Source organism: Hyla sarda, chromosome 2, assembly GCF_029499605.1.
Source record: "Hyla sarda isolate aHylSar1 chromosome 2, aHylSar1.hap1, whole genome shotgun sequence".
NCBI classification, from domain to species: domain Eukaryota; kingdom Metazoa; phylum Chordata; class Amphibia; order Anura; family Hylidae; genus Hyla; species Hyla sarda.
The window spans coordinates 406,580,730-406,601,048 of NC_079190.1; the positions used below are offsets into that span (position 1 = coordinate 406,580,730).

The 20,319-nt window shown below is 43.8% G+C and overlaps 1 protein-coding gene across 6 annotated transcripts in view; it reads right to left on the bottom strand.

Moving 5' to 3' along the window:
- The window catches only part of ASMTL (acetylserotonin O-methyltransferase like), an 88,433-nt gene that overhangs the window by 50,880 nt on the left and 17,234 nt on the right, over positions 1-20,319 (bottom strand). For all 6 annotated transcript variants that reach the window (XR_008889009.1, XR_008889008.1, XR_008889007.1 and 3 more), the window contains exons 3-6: positions 12,354-12,485; positions 11,289-11,336; positions 8,698-8,762; positions 8,443-8,507 (exon numbers count right to left, since the gene is read on the bottom strand). Coding sequence is in view for 3 of the 6 variants with exons in the window: in XM_056558793.1 (XP_056414768.1) it covers positions 8,443-8,507; positions 8,698-8,762; positions 11,289-11,336; positions 12,354-12,485 (310 nt within the window). In the remaining 3 variants the exon portion in view is untranslated. The remainder of the gene's footprint in view (positions 1-8,442; positions 8,508-8,697; positions 8,763-11,288; positions 11,337-12,353; positions 12,486-20,319) is intronic.

Sequence of the window (20,319 nt, forward strand, 5' to 3'; positions counted from 1 at the left end):
GATGGAGCTGGGGGAAGACCTGGTCTCTGGACGAGATGAAGAAGAAAAGAAGATGTCACTCAGGTCACTGACATCATTGTGTGTTCTTATGACTGTCCCATCAGAGCTGTAGTCACTTGTAAGTTCTGCAGTGATGATGGGTAAAACTGTGTCCAATCTGTGTCTCTTCAGCTGTTACAAAACTACAACTCCCATTGCCTGAGGCTCTCCAGACATGATGGGAGTTTTAGCTTTCCAACAGCTGGAGAACCACTTCAACCGAGGTGATCGGTGGGGGTCTCAGGCCTTGAGTTGTGTAAGGGGCCCCGAAATTTCTGATGGCAGCCCTGCCAGTGCACATATGACAGGGAAACCAGTCTTGCCGAGTCACTAAACTGCTACTTACATCTGCCCATGGGGACTTCCTGGCTGAGGTGCGTGCAGTGAGTGACATCATCGCAAGCACCTGGACGCTGACGTCCAGCGCAGAGCGTGCGATGATGTCACTTATAGCACGCACCTCTGCCAGGAAGTACCCATGGGCAAATGTAAGTAGTGCAGGCCAGGTAAGAGTGTGTGGGTGAGTGAGAGTGTGTGTGTGTTTGTTGGGGTTATGCTACGCTACCTTATGTGGGGAATCTATGCTACCTAATGTGGGGAATATATGCTATGCTACCTAATGTGGGGAATCTATGCTACCTAATGTGGGGAATATATGCTATGCTACCTAATGTGGGGAATCTATGCTACCTAATGTGGGGAATATATGCTATGCTACCTAATGTGGGGAATCTTTGCTACACTACCTAATGTGGGGAATATATGCTACGCTACCTAATGTGGGGAATCTATGCCATGCTACCTAATGTGGGGAATATATGCTATGCTACGCTACCTAATGTGGGGCTACGCTACCTAATGTAGGGAATCTATGCTACGCTACCTAATGTGGGGAATATATGCTGCGCTACCTAATGTGGGGAATATATGCTGCGCTACCTAATGTGGGGAATATATGCTACGCTACCTAATGTGGGGAAACTATGCAATGCTACCTAATGTGGGGAATATATGCTACATAATGTGGGGAAACTATGCTACCTAATGTGGGGAATCTATGCTACCTAATGTGGGGGAACTGCTGCCTATCTAATGCAAATTAATGTGAGCTGCAGTGCAATTTTATGGCATTTTACTTTTTTTTTTGGGGGGGGGGGGGGCAGGCACATTCTTTGCACAGGGGCCCTCTGTTGTCTGTGTCCGCCCCTGCTGCAAGTGTATAGGTATTCTTGAAAAGTTCTCTACTGAGACATTCAGCACTAATCTAGGGTACCCATACAGGTTTCTTTAATGTAGTTTAGAAGCCAAAACCCGGTATGGATCATAAAAATTGAGAAAGATAGATCCTGATCAAAACCTGCACTTATACAGGCAAGATCATAAAGTAGGTCCTCTTAGCAGAAAGACATGGGTGCAAATAAGTACATGGCTAGATAGGGCTAGTCATCAGCATTCAAAACATAATGTTTTATTTTCTATAGTCCTTACAAGTGCGAAGATAAGCTTTTTTTGTTATTGTGCAGATGGGGCTCAAGGGCCCTGGGGGCATTTCCCAGCATGGCAAGAGCCCAGGTAAAGTATATTGGCACTGGAAAGAACTATCAAGATAAGCCCAGAATCCTGAGAAGAACCCCTATCTAGCCATGTATGTATCTACTCACACATTTTCTGCTGACAGGTCCACTTTAAAAAGCAATAAACACTAATTAACATCTAACAAGACCCAGGAGCTCTGGCAAAGTGGCAACAATCTGGTAGTTAAATGATAACATGTGATCACTGGGACAAATTATAATCGAGACTAAGGACTCAGATTTTTTGATGTGACGTTACAGAACTACTTTTAAATAAAAGCCATTATCTGTGATATTTAAATAGCTTTTAAACCTGAATCATACTTGAGTAACATTTCTAAGTGATCAGTTTGTATTTAGGGAATCATGTTAATGTGCCTGTCATTTCAGGTGACTTTTCAAGACAAGTTTCCTTGTGTGTGTGTGTGTAAATGAAAAGCAGCACTATTTCTGGTCATTATATAACTCGTGTATAATTTTTTAGCAGATGTCTGCTCTGCAGACTTCATCTATAATTTTTAGTTCTCCCAGAGCTGGTGGGTGAAGCCTAATGTTCACAGTGTCTGCAATGCACTGCACAGACAGAGGAGATCCTCCATTTCTATGTCTCTATGTACAGTGTAAACAGCAGCAGCATAAGCAGTCTAAATTGTGTATAAAGCCCTGAGGTGAGATCTCAGTCTCTCTGCAGTGTGTATAATCGCAAGCACTTCTCCTCCCATTTCCTCATCCCTTCTTCCCCTCCATAGACCTGTATTTCATATGTTGCACAAATAGGACAAAGCAGAATTGATTTCCAGAGTGGAGGAGTTTAGTAGCAGGATGAGGAAGTGAGTGGGGAAATGTTTGATAACAGGAGAAAAAAAAAAGAGGATTTTTGTGTACTCACCGTAAAATCTCTTTCTCGTAGTCTTCATTGGGGGACACCTCCCTGATGGGTATATGCTCTTGCCACTAGGAGGCGCTGACACTAGGAAAAAGTTGGTTCCTCCCTGGCAGGATATACCCGCCCCCCTGCAGTGAGGTAATCAGTTCTGTCACAAAGCAGTAGGAGAAGACAACAAGGAAATACGTCCGGAGGACCCTAGAAAGGAATCCCGGATAACAATTCAAGAATTGGAAAAAGGAGGAAGAAATGGGTGGGTGCGGTGTCCCCCAAAGAAGACTATGAGAAAGAGATTTTATGGTGAGTACACAAAAATCCTCTTTTCTCGGCCGTTCTTCATTGGGGGACACCTCACTGATCGGACGTACCAAAGCAGCCCCTAGGGTGGGAAAAAACAACCACTGGAGAAAGGGAATCAGCCCCGAGACTGGACTCGCGCATCTACAAGGACTGCGAATGAGCCCCCAGGCCGGAGACACACTAGGCCAACAAATTGGACTCCTGGAAGAACGAACACCCGCCCAAGGAGATGGACTAGGATGCCAAAGGAAAAGGCTGACCATGAAGAGACCCAGGACACCCGACACATAGAGAGACAAGAAACCACAGGGAAAAACAAATAAATATGGAAATCTGTTCCGGAGAGGTCTGGTGCATGAGAACAAAGACCTGAACAGCCGCAGACCCCAAAAAAAAACTGTCCCAGGGGCCCGCCATGATCACCCAGAAGGCGAAACTAGCCGTACCGGTGTACAGCGGAGAACTTGAATGCCCTCCAAATAGGGCGGATCTGGGCCCCGAAGGAAGAAAGGAGCAGCAAACACCCTGAAAAAGGGGGGCATCTCGGATACCGGAGAGACCGACAAGTAAACTGGAGACGTAGAGTCACCTGGAAGACAAACCCCTGAAGAGTAAGGAAAAAACAGACGTACGCGAAGATTTCTCTGGGCGACAAACTTCCGAGAAGAAGTGAAGGAATGGAGAACAGAAAGACGGCCCCGAGTCTTGGCCGGGTCACTACAGATGCACAAGACCTGAACCATCACCCAGGCCCAAGGAACCGGAAGAGCCGCCAGAGACCAAGCCAAGGAGACCAACCAGTCTTAGACCCCAGCGGTCTCGGGCGGACTAGAGCACACTAAAGAAACATCCAGCCAGAATGGGAACGGAGGGAGAAACAAATCAGAATCCAGCTGGGATTCTCAGGGTCTGGGCACCGGAAGGAGAAGACTTTGGTGTCAGTGCAGTACAACTGACACAGACAAAGGGAAGGAAGAACACACCCCTTCCAAGGGGATTGCAGAAACTTCTGAAACAGAGGAGAGAGCCAAACTGTGTGAGCAGCAGTAGCCAATCAAAAAAACAGAGAGAGAGAGAGCCCGGCTGTGATAGTGGACAGTAAGCCCACAAGCCTGGACAGGAAAAGGCCCTGTTGAATGCTTTCAGCAAAAAACAAGGGCCCTGCCAGATATACCACCTATACAGCAAGTAAGGGCAACATTGTGAAAGCAGAAAAAAAAATTTAAAAAAAATAAAATAGACCCTCCAAAGGAGGGTAAAATAAGGGTGGTCAAGAGGAAAAACTCAAGTATAGACTCCTGCCAAGCACACCAATCCCCATACCCCCTGTGGAAGGGAAATTGGCAAAGCGCGCTAGGCGCACGAGGAGCAGGGAAATGCTGCCCCACAGCCACGGGACAAGCACTGGGAGGACGGGACCCCCCGGTCCCGACGGCAACCCACCTTGCATCCCAGGAGGGATCGGAACTCTGTACACTGGAGCTGGACAAACACTACATGACATGTTGAGAGCCATACCAGACAGTGATGAATAGGTGCTTGAGCCACCCTGGACCGAAACCCCAGGAAACACACCTGGGAGGTATAGGGAGGAGCTGAACTGACTGTCGTCCCAGCAGGCCCCATGTCAGAACAGAAGTGCTCAACCGCCGCAGAACTGCAGAAACAAAATCATCGGAAGCCCTGAGGCACACCCCACCGAACAAAAGGAAGGTGGGCTCCACACCTACAGAGTGGTCCTAGCATATGTAGGAACACAGACATGGGTACCCTACAATAGCAGTGGGGTACTAAGTCTGCGGACACGAAAGAAACCGCAGACATCCAAGACCAGCATTAAGAGAGGTATTCCTCTAGCAAACAGTGCCACCTATGAAAGGAGAACAGAGTGATGCTGCTGTTGCTGAGAAAGTCCCTGGGACCTGCAGAAAAAAGACCCACCTCCCATCTCCTAATGGTGTCAGACACCAAAGCTGCAGACGCAGACTCAGGAGATGAAGAATGAATGTGGAGCAGGAAAAAGTGCAGACACAACGTGACTAACAGGTAGAAAGGGTCCCAAGGACCCACCGGTACAAACTCTGCAGAACTGCACCTGGAAGAGAGACACCGGATTGCCGCCGCAGCATTGGCAGAAAACTGGGGAGGTGACCAGGTGGATTAGAAAACCATGCAGACACAGTCTGACTATGTGGCAAAGGGACCGTGGCCATGTCGATTCCCGCATATGAAAACATACAGTGAAGAGAGATACCAGCCTGTAGGCAGACTAGCAGGCAGCAGAGAGGGACCTGACCAAGTAGGTAACCCTGTAAACCAGTATGTGGTGCCTTGTATAAGGCCCAAGGGGAAACCTGGGGAGACTCACTCGAAATTACACCATCGTAGTGGGTAACCTGAACTACCGTAAACGGTGTGAAAGGGTATGGTAGTTAACCCGACATCGTAAGCCATGCGGAAACCCGGCTGGTCGGCAGCTATACGATTCCTGAGCACCCATGGTCCCTCCAAGCAACCTCCCTCCGGCGAAAAAGGGAACAATCTAACAGGTGATAATTGTGCCCCTTTGTCATAGGTGGTAGGGTGTGGAGGCTGAGAAACTCCGCCCCCTGGAAAATAGGGGGAGGAAGGGGAGCTGTAGAATGCAGGCCTGACATCACGTATAGTGTCCGTGGGACACACAGTTCTACGTATACCGCGCACAGCAGTGGAGAACCGGAATACCATCCGCTAAGATGTGCGACAGGCAGTGTAGTAAACCATGCAGACCGCTGTGTGGCTTACTGGTATGGAGCAAAAGCGAACAGCGAGTCATTCTGAGGGCAACCCCGCACAGTAGAGAGGTACCGAATTGCAGTCACAGATACATCAGCCGTTTGATGTAGGACAGGCGATGTAGGCAACCACACAGACCACTGTCTGGCTTACTGGTATGGGTCCATAGCAGACAAAGAGTCATCTCGTCGGCACCTCGCAGAGTAGTGAGGTACCGGAATTGCAGTAACAGATACATCAGCCGTTTGATGTCGGACAGGCGATGTAGGCAACCACACAGACCACTGTATGGCTTACTGGTATGGGTCCATAGTAGACAACGATTCATCCTGTCGGCACCTCGCACAGTAGTGAGGTACCGAAACTCCAGCCGAAGATACATCAGCCATTTGATGTAGGACAGGTGGTGTAGGGAAACCATGCAGTCCACTATCTGGCTTACTGGTATGGGTCCCTAGTAGACAACAAGACACTCCATCGGGCACCTCGCACTAGCAGTGGGATACCGAGTGTGAGCCGCGGACGCAGCAGCCATGAAAAGTAACATGCGAGACTACTGTCTGGCATAGTAATATCAGGTCTAATCCATGCCACGCAGGAATATTCCCCTGAGAACCGTGCGCTGGATGAAGGGATCCGTCACACTAGCCGCGGATGCGATGGCCTGTGAAGAAGGGAATCCCATAGCATGACATGCTAAGAACACCCCTAGGATGAATGGCTAGCAGACCTGACAGATGTGGAATCTTAAAAGAAACCTGAGCGTCTGACAGGAACCTGCTCATTAGATGGCACTCAGAAGAAGAAGGAAACATATTGCTGGAATATAACCTCCACCTCCAAGGGGTCTTGAGTCCCTCGTAACAACCCGCCACGACGAATTTCATATGCTGCAAGACAGTGAGCAACAATAGAAAACACACTGTAATACAAGTGTTGGCCACAAGAGGGAGCCAAACACCACCAAATGGTCTGCGTGACCAAGAAATATGTAATTTATTTATTTTTTTACATGAAAAATGTAAATACTATATGTCTCTACTATATATTGAAATATGCCACAACAACTTGGAAGGGGACATTGGTTGCAGGGCACCCCGCAAAGTGCTGTTCATAAGCGGCAGACAGTAAGCCCCTGGGGTAGTGACGGCTGATAGCAGAGAACAATAAGTGCATGCCAAGCTGCCGCTCCAGAATGGGACAACAGCGGGCTGGACCACGGGCTGCTGCCGCGGGAGCCAGGTACTTTTCCCATGCGATGCCGACCCCCAGAGAAGAGGGGCAGAACAAGAACCTCCAGCAGCGCGTGAGAGGAGGAGCTCTGATCTCCCGACTCGCGTGCTGAAACGGGGGAAGAAGGGCGGAGCTATACCGCTGAGTGGAGCGCTGGTTCAGCGCAATAAGAGAGGCGGCCATGGGCCGCCTGGTACTTGACTCCCGGCAGCTGGGTTTTACAGCTCCCGCCATAAAATGCCGTCGGGTACCTGCACAGTGCGGAACTTCATCCGCAGATATAAAAAACAGCACCAGCGAGAAGAAACAGCAAGGCTGTTCAGAGGTGAGCCGGCAAAAACTCCTGTGGAGGGAGCCGCGGCAAAATGCCGCTGGCTGTCCTCCACACGACCCAACATGCATAAAAACACAGTCCTCCCAAGGGGACCAGAGGGAGCCCCAATATGAACCCCCAATAAAGGACAGAGTCCCACAGGGAGAGGGAGAAGGGGGGGGGGGGAAGAATATACTCACCTGTCTTCTTATACTCACCTAGAGATGTCTTCAGCCAATCTTTTGTCACCTGCATCAGGTCATGCTGTTTTTTCAGACCAAGACGAGCAGGGAAATAGGGGGACCCGGACCCTAGGTGCAACCTCCGGCGCTGGCGGTTGGCGGGAAGGGGTTAACGGTGCATTTTGCTTTATATCCCGTGCCCCTTAGCCGCATATGGCGTTGCCTGGAAGGGGTTAACGGTGCATTTGTATTTTATGTCCCGTGCCCCTTAGCCGCAAATGGAGGAACAGGTAGCGCCATGCTGGAAAAAAGGGAATAAAGAATCTAACTAAACAGCCCTTTCTAGAAAATAATAAAAGAGCACCAGACCTGTGTCTTGCCTCCTAGCTGACACTAGTTAAAACTGATTACCTCACTGCAGGGGGGTGGGTATATCCTGCCAGGGATGAGCCGACTTTTTTTCCTAGTGTCTGCGCCTTCTAGTGGCAGGAGCATATACCCATCAGTGAGGTGTCCCCCCCAATGAAAAGCGACTGAGAAAAAGCATTTTTGTCTAATAAGGAAAGTTTCTTATATTTGTTAATACTATTGATCCATGTAAAGGTTGTTCATATGCATATTTAAATAGGTATATAAATATTAAATATTTTATTACACAACAAAGTTTACTTTCTAAATCTATAATACCCCATTTTTTAATTATACCCCAACACTGAGCAGACTGGTTGTCCCATTTTAAGCAATACGGGACTGTATGTGGCTGGGGGAGTGAAAACCGGGTGCTCCCGTATTCCCAGCCGTATCCAGCCCCTATGTAATGCATTTCAATGAGCCGACCGGAGTCAATAGCTGACTCCAGTCAGCTCATTTTTGCCCTGTATACGGTTTTCCCCGTATACGAGGCAAAAATGAAATGCATTACATACTGACTGGATACGACTGGGATATGGGAGCACCCGGTTTTCACTCCCCTCAGCCGTATATGGTCCCGTATTGCTTAAAACGTAGTGTGAACCCAGCCTTATAGTCACAAGAATGTACTGAACAGGATACAAGCTAAATATGCTTGTCTTATCTGCTTATATTAGAGACACAACTGTTTAAAGGAAAAATAGAAATTCAGCACAAATAATAAAATACCTTCTTGACTTCTGCAATGCACTATTGCAACTCCTGTAAAAACACTGTGTTCTTTACCACTCAACCTATAAGGTATTGGAGAAAAAATTGTAAGCGATACCTTTGACACATAATTCACGAAGAGTACAAAAAATTCATAAAAAATACAGGCTATGTATTCGCATATTTGTCATCGGCATGGCATGCAAGTCATTGTAAGATATTTTGCTACAAAATGCCAAGTTAAATCAACTATTTAGCAGAAAAGCCTCCAACCTTGATAGCATATTATAAGCATCTTGCTTGTCAAAAGGCTTTTCAAGGATTGCGTCTTCCAGGGTCTGTAAAAACAGCACAATGACTTTATAAAAAAAGATATATGTATAAAACAGAATGGGATTGACATTAAGGTTTATAACAATTGTATTATTATAATACAACTGGTATGCAGACTGGGGTATGAATACATTGTACAATACAAAGAACTTCCTTACTGTGATATAAGCAAGGCAGACTGAGCTTTGTGTTAGGGTCTGAATTCAGTTATGGTATGCCAAGATAACTAATGTCGCCACTAAATGAAAACCTGTTTAATCTATTAGAACCATAAAAATAAGAGTTCAAACAACACCTATTTTGAAAAAATATACATCTTTATTAAACACATCTTTCATTAAAAACATGTATTATGCAGTAATGGAGAAGTTACAAAAATGAGTATCCATTACAATAAAAGGGCAATAGATGGTTGCTCAAAAAAAATAAAAAATAAAATATTATATATATATATATATATATATATATATATATATATATATATATATATATATATATGGGCTGATCATCCAAGTACAGAAGGATAATTAGGTTTTAAGTATGCACAACATAACACTTATAGTATGTACATTATTCCTCATAAATGCAAAGAATTACAATGTTGTGCTCAAAGTAATATATACCCTATATCAGTACTACATACCTGTAAGGGTAACAATTAGTTAATCCCCCACATAAAAAGACCATATATATTAACCATAAAGTGCCAATGCATCATATATATATATATATATATATATATATATATATATATATATATATGTGACAGGTACTGGGTAAATGCAGACATAGTCCGCAACAACTACAAGGATGATAAGCAGTAACATCAGGGTAATAGCATAGCCTTACCCATATGGGAGAGCAGCCAATGCCCCGACTCCTACGATCATTTCGGTTTCCCTTCTCAAGAGGTTTAACCTGTTTAATCTAGTATATACCATTGTCAAATATAGGATATCACTTTATGGGGTTATCTGGGACTTGAAATTATTATTTGTGTAGATTTTCATTCTATTTTCTATAGGGTCCATCTTGCTTAAATATCTGTTCTGTTACCAGCAGTATAGGGGTATGCTTTACCACAGCCATATGGGCTATAGGAACCTGTACCCAAAAGCTTACTCTTCGACTTCTATGCTACAGTGCTCTGAACATGCCCTGTGACCTGTGCAGAAGTCATCATGCAGAAGGAGGAAGGAGGTGAGCTGGGACCATCACCTATTGTCAGTGGCAGATCTTGTATTATTTATACATAGGAGTAAAGCTGGTAAAACACATAATTGTCAAACAAGTCAACACATTTAGTCGGGATCGAATAACCACCCAATGTGTATGGAGGGCTCTTAACTCTCCCCATGAGAGAAGCATCGGGTAGTTGCGTTCAACATGCTTCATTCTTTTGTTTTCTGGGGATATAAGCCACAGTCAATGGTGTCTGGTAGCAGTTTACCTTACCCCCAAATAAATAAAAAAAAACATGCACATATTACATGCATGTGTATGGGAAGTGAAGAGAGATAACTATTGGCAAAACAAAAACTTGACTGACAACTATCTAAGGTGTATAACCAGTGATGATAATGGGAATGACTGATCTCTACAGAATAGAAAATGTCAGCCTACTACTACATGAGGCTCAGAAGTCAGAGCGAAAACTGCAATAATTACTTTTTACTATAGACATTAATGTTAAAAATAAGAAAAATAAAATGTTTAAACAAAAGAACTTGTGTCAAACAATAGGTTGTTTACTGATGATTGTCTGCTTTGGACATTCTTTTTAGGTTAGAAAGCTTCTACAAAACTAACAATCTCAGGATAGCCTTATGCAGAAACCCCAGCGACCATTTGTAAACTGCATGGAAATCTGCATGTCCCCTGAAGCACCACTGCTGAAATAAGCAGACTGTCTGTGTAACATACACCCAGGCCGACTCTTCTAGGGATACTCTTTGTGGCTCAGAATGTTCTAATAAAGTATTTAAAGATAGATAGATCTGACCAGACAATCCCTTTAAGAGCAAGAGAGGGGATTTTTACTAAATTCAGACGTGCCGACAGGTCCTCTTTTCCTCTATAGGAGGGTAAGTGCTCATTGGTAAGTGACACCTGTCACACAGTATCAGAAGTCTGCATTGACAAATAAATGCTTTCCTTTACTAGAGAGGAAAATATGCATTATTCCTTTGCGGGCTGGCTGGGTAATGACAACTGTGTATATTCAAGAGGACAGGGGCTGAAACTAGAGGCAAAATGGGCCACAAAAGTTGCTAGTTGTGGACATCTTTGCTAACTGTAAAAGTGAACGGCACAGATAAACTATACACGAGTAAATAGTACTGCCAACTATGCACCAAAAAACGAACACACAAATACTGTTCCGTAGCGTACACATGAATAATTACACATTATTGCTAAATATACATATAAACAGTACAGTGCTATAACTATATATACATAAATAGCTCATACATTACGCACACAGATATGAACACACAATATGAAAATTGTTACCACTTTGTGCTACTTACCACTATTGTGTCTGCTCCAATGACTATATCAGGGGTTTTAAGGTGCTTCTAAAAGAAAAAGCAAACAGTCCTAAAATACATTCTACTTTGTTACAAACAGTAGAGTGAGATTTAGTAAAGCAACAGAACTGTTCCAGTATAATAATTCAAAAGCAAATATATACAGATATTTTGCTAAAAAAATCTAAAATCTCTCATCTACCAGGAAAAGCCTGTGTTTTTATTAGACAAATGAAGCCTTTAAAAAAATATATATATTTCTGATTAGAAAAACAAACAACAAAATGTGTGTGTTTTTACAATGTGTGTCTATGATGCACATAACGAAAACGGCTTAGGCTGCTTTCACACTATAAAAATACCTCTGTTATAAAAACCCTGGAAATCGGCTGTTAAACGGCCGTTAGAAAATCCCATTATAGTCTATGGGATTTTTCCAATAGCCTTTTTAACCCTTTATCGCCCGTTGGTAATAACGGCCGTTATTTTGTGACGGGCGATAGTAACGGGAGAAATAGTGCATGTACTATTTCTTCCTTTCATTCGCCTGTCACAAAATAATGGCTGTTATTAATAACAGGTTAAAACAGCTATTGGAAAAATCCCATACAAAGGATAGGCGATAAGTTACAGATTGCCGGAGGTCCAGCCGCTGGGACCCCCTGCGATCTCCTGAACGGGGCCCGGCAGTCTGCTGGAAAGGGGGGCGTGCCGACCCCCGCATGGAGCGGCGTCTGACGCGCCCCTTCCATGTATCTCATAGAGATACATGGAGGGGGCCTGTCAGACGCGGCTTCCTGCGGGGGTTGGAACAGCCGCTTCCGGCAGACTGCTGGGGTCCGTTCAGAAAACCGCTGGAGGTCCCAGTGGTCGGACCCCTTGCGACCTATACCTTATCCCCTATCATTTGGATAGGGGATAAGTTATATTTCACTACACTACTCCTTTAAGAAGACCATTACCTCAAGGATGATCTGGGCCACAGCAGTGAGCTGGCCTATTTATGAGCAAAAAAGATAACATTTCTCATTTCTCTGTAAGTCAAAGTAAAATGTTCAAACTAACCACATGCATTCTTGAGGCGACTTCCAGAGCCTTTTGTTTAGCAGTTTCAACAGCATATTCATATGGTGCAGAGAACAGGGACTTGTCAAGAGTCTCTTTGAACCAAGATGGAACTACTTCAAAACGAAGGCCCTGCAATATTAAATTAAAATGTAAATTTACATTTGAAGCCCTTAAATTACTGACACTATAGAGTCACATAGGCTATGGAAAACTCCGTACTCAAATTGTTGCAGCATATTTGCTTTGTAAATGCAAGATTAAGCCGTCTTCAATTAAGTATGTACCACTATTTTCTTTCTGTAGAGCAGCGCTTTGAAGCATGGCTCCGCTTGGTGAGGCACTGTGTCCTTGTCTGTGCCAAATAACGGCACAAAACAGGGACTACAAAGCAGAAAAACTTTACTGATAATGCCATCCCTGTATTATTGTTGTAGTCTCTGTACTAAAGGGGTACTCCACTGGCCAGCATTTGGAAGTAAATGTTCCGCCCCCTCCCATAGACTTGCATTAAGAGGCGTGACAGTGATGTCACGAGGGGCGTGGCCGACCCCCACAGTGCAAAAACAGCGTTCGGAAGATTTATTCCAAACGCTGGCTAGTGGAGTACCCCTTTAAGGAGCTGCAACATTATCATGGTCACACGGCCATAAGCTCACAGGTCCTTCAACCACTCAGTTCAGGAAAGTTCTAGTGTAATACATTCCCAGGATAATAACTCTATGTTGTCCTTAAATATGTGAGGATTGCCTCTGCTGGGTCCTCCTTACTTTCTCAAGAATGTATACATTTTAAAGCTGGGGAAGAGGAAAGTGGTATGAGGGAGAATGGGGTGAGGACGGGTGAGAACAGATAAGAAAAGGCAGAGGACAGGTAAAAAAAAAAGGGAGATGACTGAATAGAAGTGGGAAAGGACCAGTGAGAAGGGAGAGAGGAAAGGTGAAAAGGGGAGAGAGAATGACATGTCTGTCCTGGTCTGTGTTCACACACAGCTATTGGATTTGCTGTGTGTGAACAGTTATATGTTTTCTGGTGAGGGAATAGTTAATGTCTCTGGCTTTTTCAGCCGCAGCCTCTTTTGTCCAATTGCCTTTAGGATGTGTCTATTTAAAATCAGCCCAGCCTAGCCTCAGGGCTGGTGATTGAGTTCATTTCATCCTGACTTGCTAACATGCTGGCTATGCTGCTAATGGAGGCTTGGTGAAACACTCTTTGTTTGAGCTTTTAATCTACTATCTCTGCTTTTGCATGCACTTTGTATTTTCTGGTTTTAGCCATGTTAAGTGGCATGCTCTTAGTGAATTTTAAGCTGTGTTTGTTTAGTCGGTTTTAGGATTTGTATATCAATCGTATTTTACCACATTTTTTTTTTTCATAAATCCTTGGAGAACCTATCAGCAAGACCTATCACTTCAGGGGTGGTGTGCCTTACAGCAAACTTTTTCTGATATGTTGACATCCAGTTGCAAAAAGGCGTAGCAGCATATCTTAAGGATACTTTGCATATTTTGCAAATACTTGATGACGTGAGCTGGAAAGAAAACTATATCTTAGGGATTCTGGAATTCAAGTTCCTCTACACCATTATTGAATAAAAGAAAGAGTGGCTTCGGAATTTTTATTCTTCATTTAAACACATTTTTTTCTTTTATGGGAGAGGGTTTTAACTATAAACAGAGGGGCACCGCCATGGGGGATCAGATTCGCACCCAGGTAATCTAACCTGTACATTGGTGATTGGGAGAGATCTTCCATCTGTCTGGATTGGTGGGCCGGTCAAGGGTCTGGTCCTCTGGTGGCGCTTTATCAATATTATTTTTGTTTGGGAGGGTCATGTACAAAGTCTTACAAATTTTTTTAATGAAATTAATAAAAATTATATTTTATCTACAGTACACCCAAATTCATTTTTTAGACTTGACTATTTATATTAAAGACAATAAATTACACCAGAACATACCATAAACCAATAATGGCCTAAACATATAATAAACCTCCTAATAAACCTCCTGACCAGATGTCACCTCTGCATATGGCTGAAGAATATTCTGAGAAGCCAATTCCTCCACTGTGCTCAGTTGGAGGATTTTAAAACAGAAGCAGCCATACTTCAAGTAAAGGTCTACTGAATAGAGTGTCTATGTGGGAAACTATGTCAGGCCAACAAAGAAGCTTTAATCAAAGAGAATAAGTGAACATCTATAAAGTATAAATCGCAAGTATGAAGGTTTTCTTCTATCATATTATAATGTTGATAAGCACAATGCCAGATTTGCAGATTCTAAATTCTGTTGAGAGGAAAAGGTGGTCCCTCACTGGAGGGGGGGGGGGGGGGGGGGGGAGACTATATTGCCCAATTCTCCGAGGCAGACGGTAAAATGGGTGTTTAATTTAGATTACATCGGCAACTTGCAAACTTAAAAGGAGTATTCTGGTGCAGACTAGTCCTGCAAAAAAAATTAATATAAATCATCACTCACCTTCCTGGGTTCCCGTGGAGCGCCACTACAGCTGATCAGTCCTCCAGTCCATCTTCTTCATACTTCCGTCACATGGCGCTCAGCCTATCGCCGGCCGCCGCGATGTTCTGCCTCGGCCCATAAGAGACGCCATGTGACGCTTCGTTCACACGGAAGTATGAAGAAGATGGAACGGAGGACCGATCAGCTGTAGTGGCGCTCCCCGGGAACCCAGGAAGGTGAGTGATGGTTTATTTAAATTTTTTTGCAGCCCGGAGCAGGAGTAGTCTGATCCAGAGTACTCCTTTAAAATACAGTCATTGCGTAAATGTTGGCACTCCAGAAATTTTTCTAGAAAATGAAGTATTTCTCACAGAAAAGGATTGCAGTAACACATGTTTTGCTATACACATGTTTATTCCCTTTGCGTGTATTGGAACTAAACCAAAAAAGGGAAGAAAAAAGCAAATTGGACATAATGTCACACCAAACTCCAAAATGGGCTGGACAAATTATTGGCACCCTTTCAAAATCGTGCAAAAATAGGATTGTTTGAAGCATGTGATTCTCCTTTAAACTCACATGGAGCAAGTAACAGCTGTGGGCAATATAAAAATCACAACTAAAAGCAGATAAAAAGGAGAGAAGTTGACTTAGTCTTTGCATTGTGTGTCTGTGCCACACTAAGCATGGACAACAGAAAGAGGAACTGTCTGAGGACTTGAGAGCCAAAATTGTGGAGAAATATCAACAATCTCAAGGTTACGAGTCCATCTCCAGATATCTAGATTTGCCTTTGTCCACAGTGCGCAACATTATCAAGAAGTTTGCAACCCAGGGCACTGTAGCTTATCTCCCTCAGCATGGACGGAAGAGAAAAATTTATGAAAGGTGTCAATGCAGGATAGTCCGGATGGTGGATAAGCAGCCCCAAACAAAGTTCCAAAAATTTTCAAGCTGTCCTGCAGGCTCAGGGAGCATCAGGGTCAGCGCAAACTATCCGTCTACATTTAAATGAAGTGAAACGCTATGGAAGGAGACCCAGGAGGACCCCACTGCTGACACAGAGACATAAAAAAGCAAGACTACATTTTGCCAAAATAAACTTGAGTAAGCCAAAATCCTTCTGGGGAAACATCTTGTGGATAGATGAGACCAAGATAAAGCATTTTGGTAAAGCACATCATTCTACTGTTTACCAAAAACTGAATGAGGCCTACAAAGAAAAGAACACAGTACCGACAGTGAAATATGACAGAGGTTCAATTATGTTTTAGGGTTGTTTTGCTGCCTCTGGCAATGGGTGCCTTGAATGTGTGCAAGGAATCATGAAATCTCAGGATTACCAAAGGATTTTGGGTCGCACTGTACAGTCCAGTGTCAGAAAGCTGAGTTTGCCTTTGGGATCTTGGGTCTTCCAGCAGGACAATGACCCCAAACATATGTCAAAAAGCACCCAGAAATGGATGGTAACAAAGCGCTGGAGAGTTCTGAAGTGGCCAGCAATGAGTCCAGATCTAAATTTCATTGAACACCTGTGGAAAGATCTTAAAATTGCTGTTGGGAAAAGTTGAACTTCCAATAAGAGAGACCTGGAGCAGTTTGCAAAGGTAGAGTGGTCCAACATTCCGGCTGAGAGGTGTAAGAAGCTTATTGATGGTTATAGGAAGCGACTGATTTCAGTTATTTTTCCAAAGGGTGTGCAACGAAATATTAAGGGTGCCAATAATTTTGTCCAGCCCATTTTTGGAGTTTGGTGACATTATGTCCAATTAGCTTTTTTTCCTCACTTTTTTGGTTTAGTTCCAGTACACACAAAGGGAATAAACGTGTATAGCAAATATATGTGTTACTGCAATCCTTTTCTGTGAGAAATACTTAATTTTCTAGAAAAATGTCAGGGGTGCCAATATTTACGGCCATGACTGTAGATATGAAGATGTTTGCGTTCTTGCAATAATAATAAATAAAATATGAGAGAGGTTCTCCTATACATATATTTCCATATTTCCTTTTTAATGTAGGGCTTAATACCCAATAGGGAGGGGGAGCCTTTGGGGAAGTACTAAGAATAAAGCCACACATTGCTATTTATGTATCCCTCTTATTTGTATTTTTATGAAGGTATAAATTCATACAAGGTGTTTTGCTTTGGGTAGTAACTATAGTCATTATGCATACTGCATAGCCATTTCATAAGGATTATCATGGGGTGAGTTCAGCTCTCTCCGGAGGGAAGGATAGGGGATAAAACTACATAAAGACACTGACAAGAAGTTTCTGTGGAACATAATATAGTGTATGGAGATGATTAAACAATGGTCTTAGCGTGCTGCTGTGATATTCCAGTACAGGATATGCATCTCACAGTCCTATCAGCTTAAGTCCCTGCATGTCCCCAGGGCTTACCTGCACTGAATCCTTATAATCTGTGTAATGGACCTTTGAGATGGTCACATGGTAATGGTTATCACATGTAAAAGTCACATGTTTTATTACCCAGAGAGCACCAGGTGACCAGATGACCCGCAGCTAGCCTATGGGCTCCTTGCTCAGCCCCCCTTTATAAGGAAGGGAGGAGCTGCAATCGGCCTCTTTTGCTCTTCTGCTGAGTTCAAGTCCAGTCCAGATGTGGTAACCACGAGTGAAACCCGCGACCGCCACTACGCTGGGGTTAGTTACTTGGTTCTTGGGGGGGTTATGAACCCAGGGTAGGATGGTATTAACCCTTAATGTCACGTGACGCCACTGTAGTCTTGGTATCTCCCGGGGTACTACAGGTCCGGGGAACTCCGTCTCCCCACAGGCTAGCAATAAAAGAATTGACTCCACACTAGGTTGCAGTTTAACGGAGGCTTTACTAACTTGAAGATAGGTGGTACAATCTCCACAGCGCTCAACCAAAGCCTCCCAAAGGTTTAACAGACAGTCTCTAGAGGACCACACAGCTTGCAGTGCTTGGACTTGATATTGCATATATGCTTGGCTCTTACGGCCGGACTAGGAGTTTTAGGTCTGCGCTATATTAGGCTTGAGATTAAAGTCACTTACTGAAGTGTCGGTAGATTTGTGGCTTTTCGCCGGAAGATAATGAATTGTCCTTTAGGAATTCTCTGATCAAGGCTGAAGTAAAGGCTTGCTATTAGTTGGGGTTACTTCATGCTTTTCTTATCTCCCTCTCATTTTTGCTCTCACTCCTCTGCGGATTCTCTCTGCTACTCCGGAGCTTCACCTCCCCTGAACTTGCTCGGACCTCCACTCTGTACTCTGAACTCCACACCACTCTTCTCAACGCCTCTCCTCCTCTACTCTCCTACTCTCTTTCACATAGGAAATGCCACCCCTTATAAGGGAAGGCTAAACTAAATCCCATTGGCCAGGCAGCTGTGGATCATAGAGTTGTCTGTATCCCCTTTAGGATTTACAATGAAGTTACATACAAGTAATAACAGATTATAAAACCTTACACAAAAGTTTAGTCTAGCCCTCAGTCCTCCACTCTCACATACTCTAAGCATGAGGTTGCTAGGTAACATACTTAAAGCTACAGACACCTAATAACGGATTGCTAAGTTATAACAGTGCAAATACACATTAGAAATAGTTGAGTCCCTGCAGGGGAGCCCCCAGGACACTGGAGGTCTCAATCTGACAGGGCCTAAAATACCTTGACACAATGTACCTGTACTGGGACACCACACAGACCTCTCAGAGCCAGTGTCCAGCACATCTGGAGGCCTCAAGCCTAAATTACAGCCACAAGTCCGTAAGTCAAGTCATCTCTGTCTGCTGTCACTATCTTCAGTCAAGTCAAGTCTATTATAGTCAGCGTGGCTGTGCTAAAGTCTGTCAAAGTCACTGCAAGTCCCAGAAAGCTGTGAGGTCCCTTGTGGTACTGGTCATCTCTCTGGGATCCTGGCCTAGCTGTAAAGACTGTACCATCTGTCTACCTCAGTAAAGCTACCGTTAACTCTGACCTGGCCATTTGACTCTTATTTGCCCTGCCTAACTAGGACTAGCGGTGCTACCGTTCGGGTGATTCTAGGTTAAAACCACGCCCTGGCGTCACGAACATTTAGGGGGTGAACACCATCTACCCCTGGGCTACAACATCTGCCCAATACACCTTACTTCACACCCTGTGGTTCACCACACTGATATTTAAGATGACTTTGACAAGCCATGTACAATCCCAGAGGAAGGAGAGTGTTTACTTGCTGAAATGCATAGGAGGTTTCTTGGGCCAAACAGCTTTCTGTGGTGACCTCACTAGCAGACAGGCAGTGTGCCAGTGGACTTCTGCAGGTGATCCGCTACCGGCCGGATTGCTTCCCCGCGTTCGCTTAAGTACAAAATAGTTTCCTGGAGCTTTTTTCCTTTTACACTACTGAAACTGCCACAAGATAGCATAGTAGGGGCACAGCGTGGTCTGTTAGCATTCCCTGTCTACTTGTTTAGGTCTCTATATTTTATTGATATTAGAACGTGTTTCTGACAATTGTATGTACTTTCTTTGCGCTGAGTGTGGTATATATGATGCACGTTCAATGATACTGAACATGCTCACTTTAAGTACTTCCAAACATATTTTGTAAGTGGTTAGCAGAATTTCCCCTTTTGACAACTAGCTGCATCTCAGGCAAGATTAAAGGGGTACTCTGGTGAAAAATTTTATTTTATTTTTTTTAAATCAACTGGTGCCAGGAAGTTAAATAGATTTGTAAATTACTTGCTGCTGAATACTGCAGCGGAAATTCTTTTCTTTCTGAAACACAGGACTGTCTGCTGACATCACGAGCACAGTGCTCTCTGCTGACATCTCTGTTCATTTTATGAACTGTCCAGAGCAGCATATGTTTGCTATGGCCGGGATTTCCTTTTACCCTGGATAGTTCCTAAAATGGACAGGGATGTCAGCAGAGAGCACTGTGCTCATGATGTCAGCAGAGAGCTCTGTTTCAAATGGAAAAGAATTTCCACTGTAGTATTCAGCAGCTAATAAGTACAGGAAGGATTAAGATTTTTTTAATAGAAGTAATTTACAAATCTGTTTAACTTTCTGGCACCAGTTGATTTAAAAAAAAAAAAAAAAAAAAAAAAAAAAAAAAGTTTTCACCGGAGTACACCTTTAATCTTGCCTGAGATGCAGCTAGTTGTCAAAAGGGGAAATTCTGCTAACCACTTACAAAATATGTTTGGAAGTACGCAACGAAAGAACAACTGCGCAAAAAGGACTTAAAGTGAGCATGTTCAGTATTTAAACATCTATTTATCACCTAGCACCAGTAAACATTGCCATTTTTTTTTTTATCTGAAATTTGCTTTGCACTACTGTAAAAGTGTTTATTGCTAAACGTTGGTATTTGTTAGGTACTGGTGAAGAGGTATGTTGTCCTGTACTGTAGTATTTGCTTAGAGCTGGTGGAGACATATGTGTGCTTTACTGTGGTATTTGTTTAAAAGGGGTTGTGCGCTGCCCTAATTTTCGAAGCTCAGCTCACAGCGTC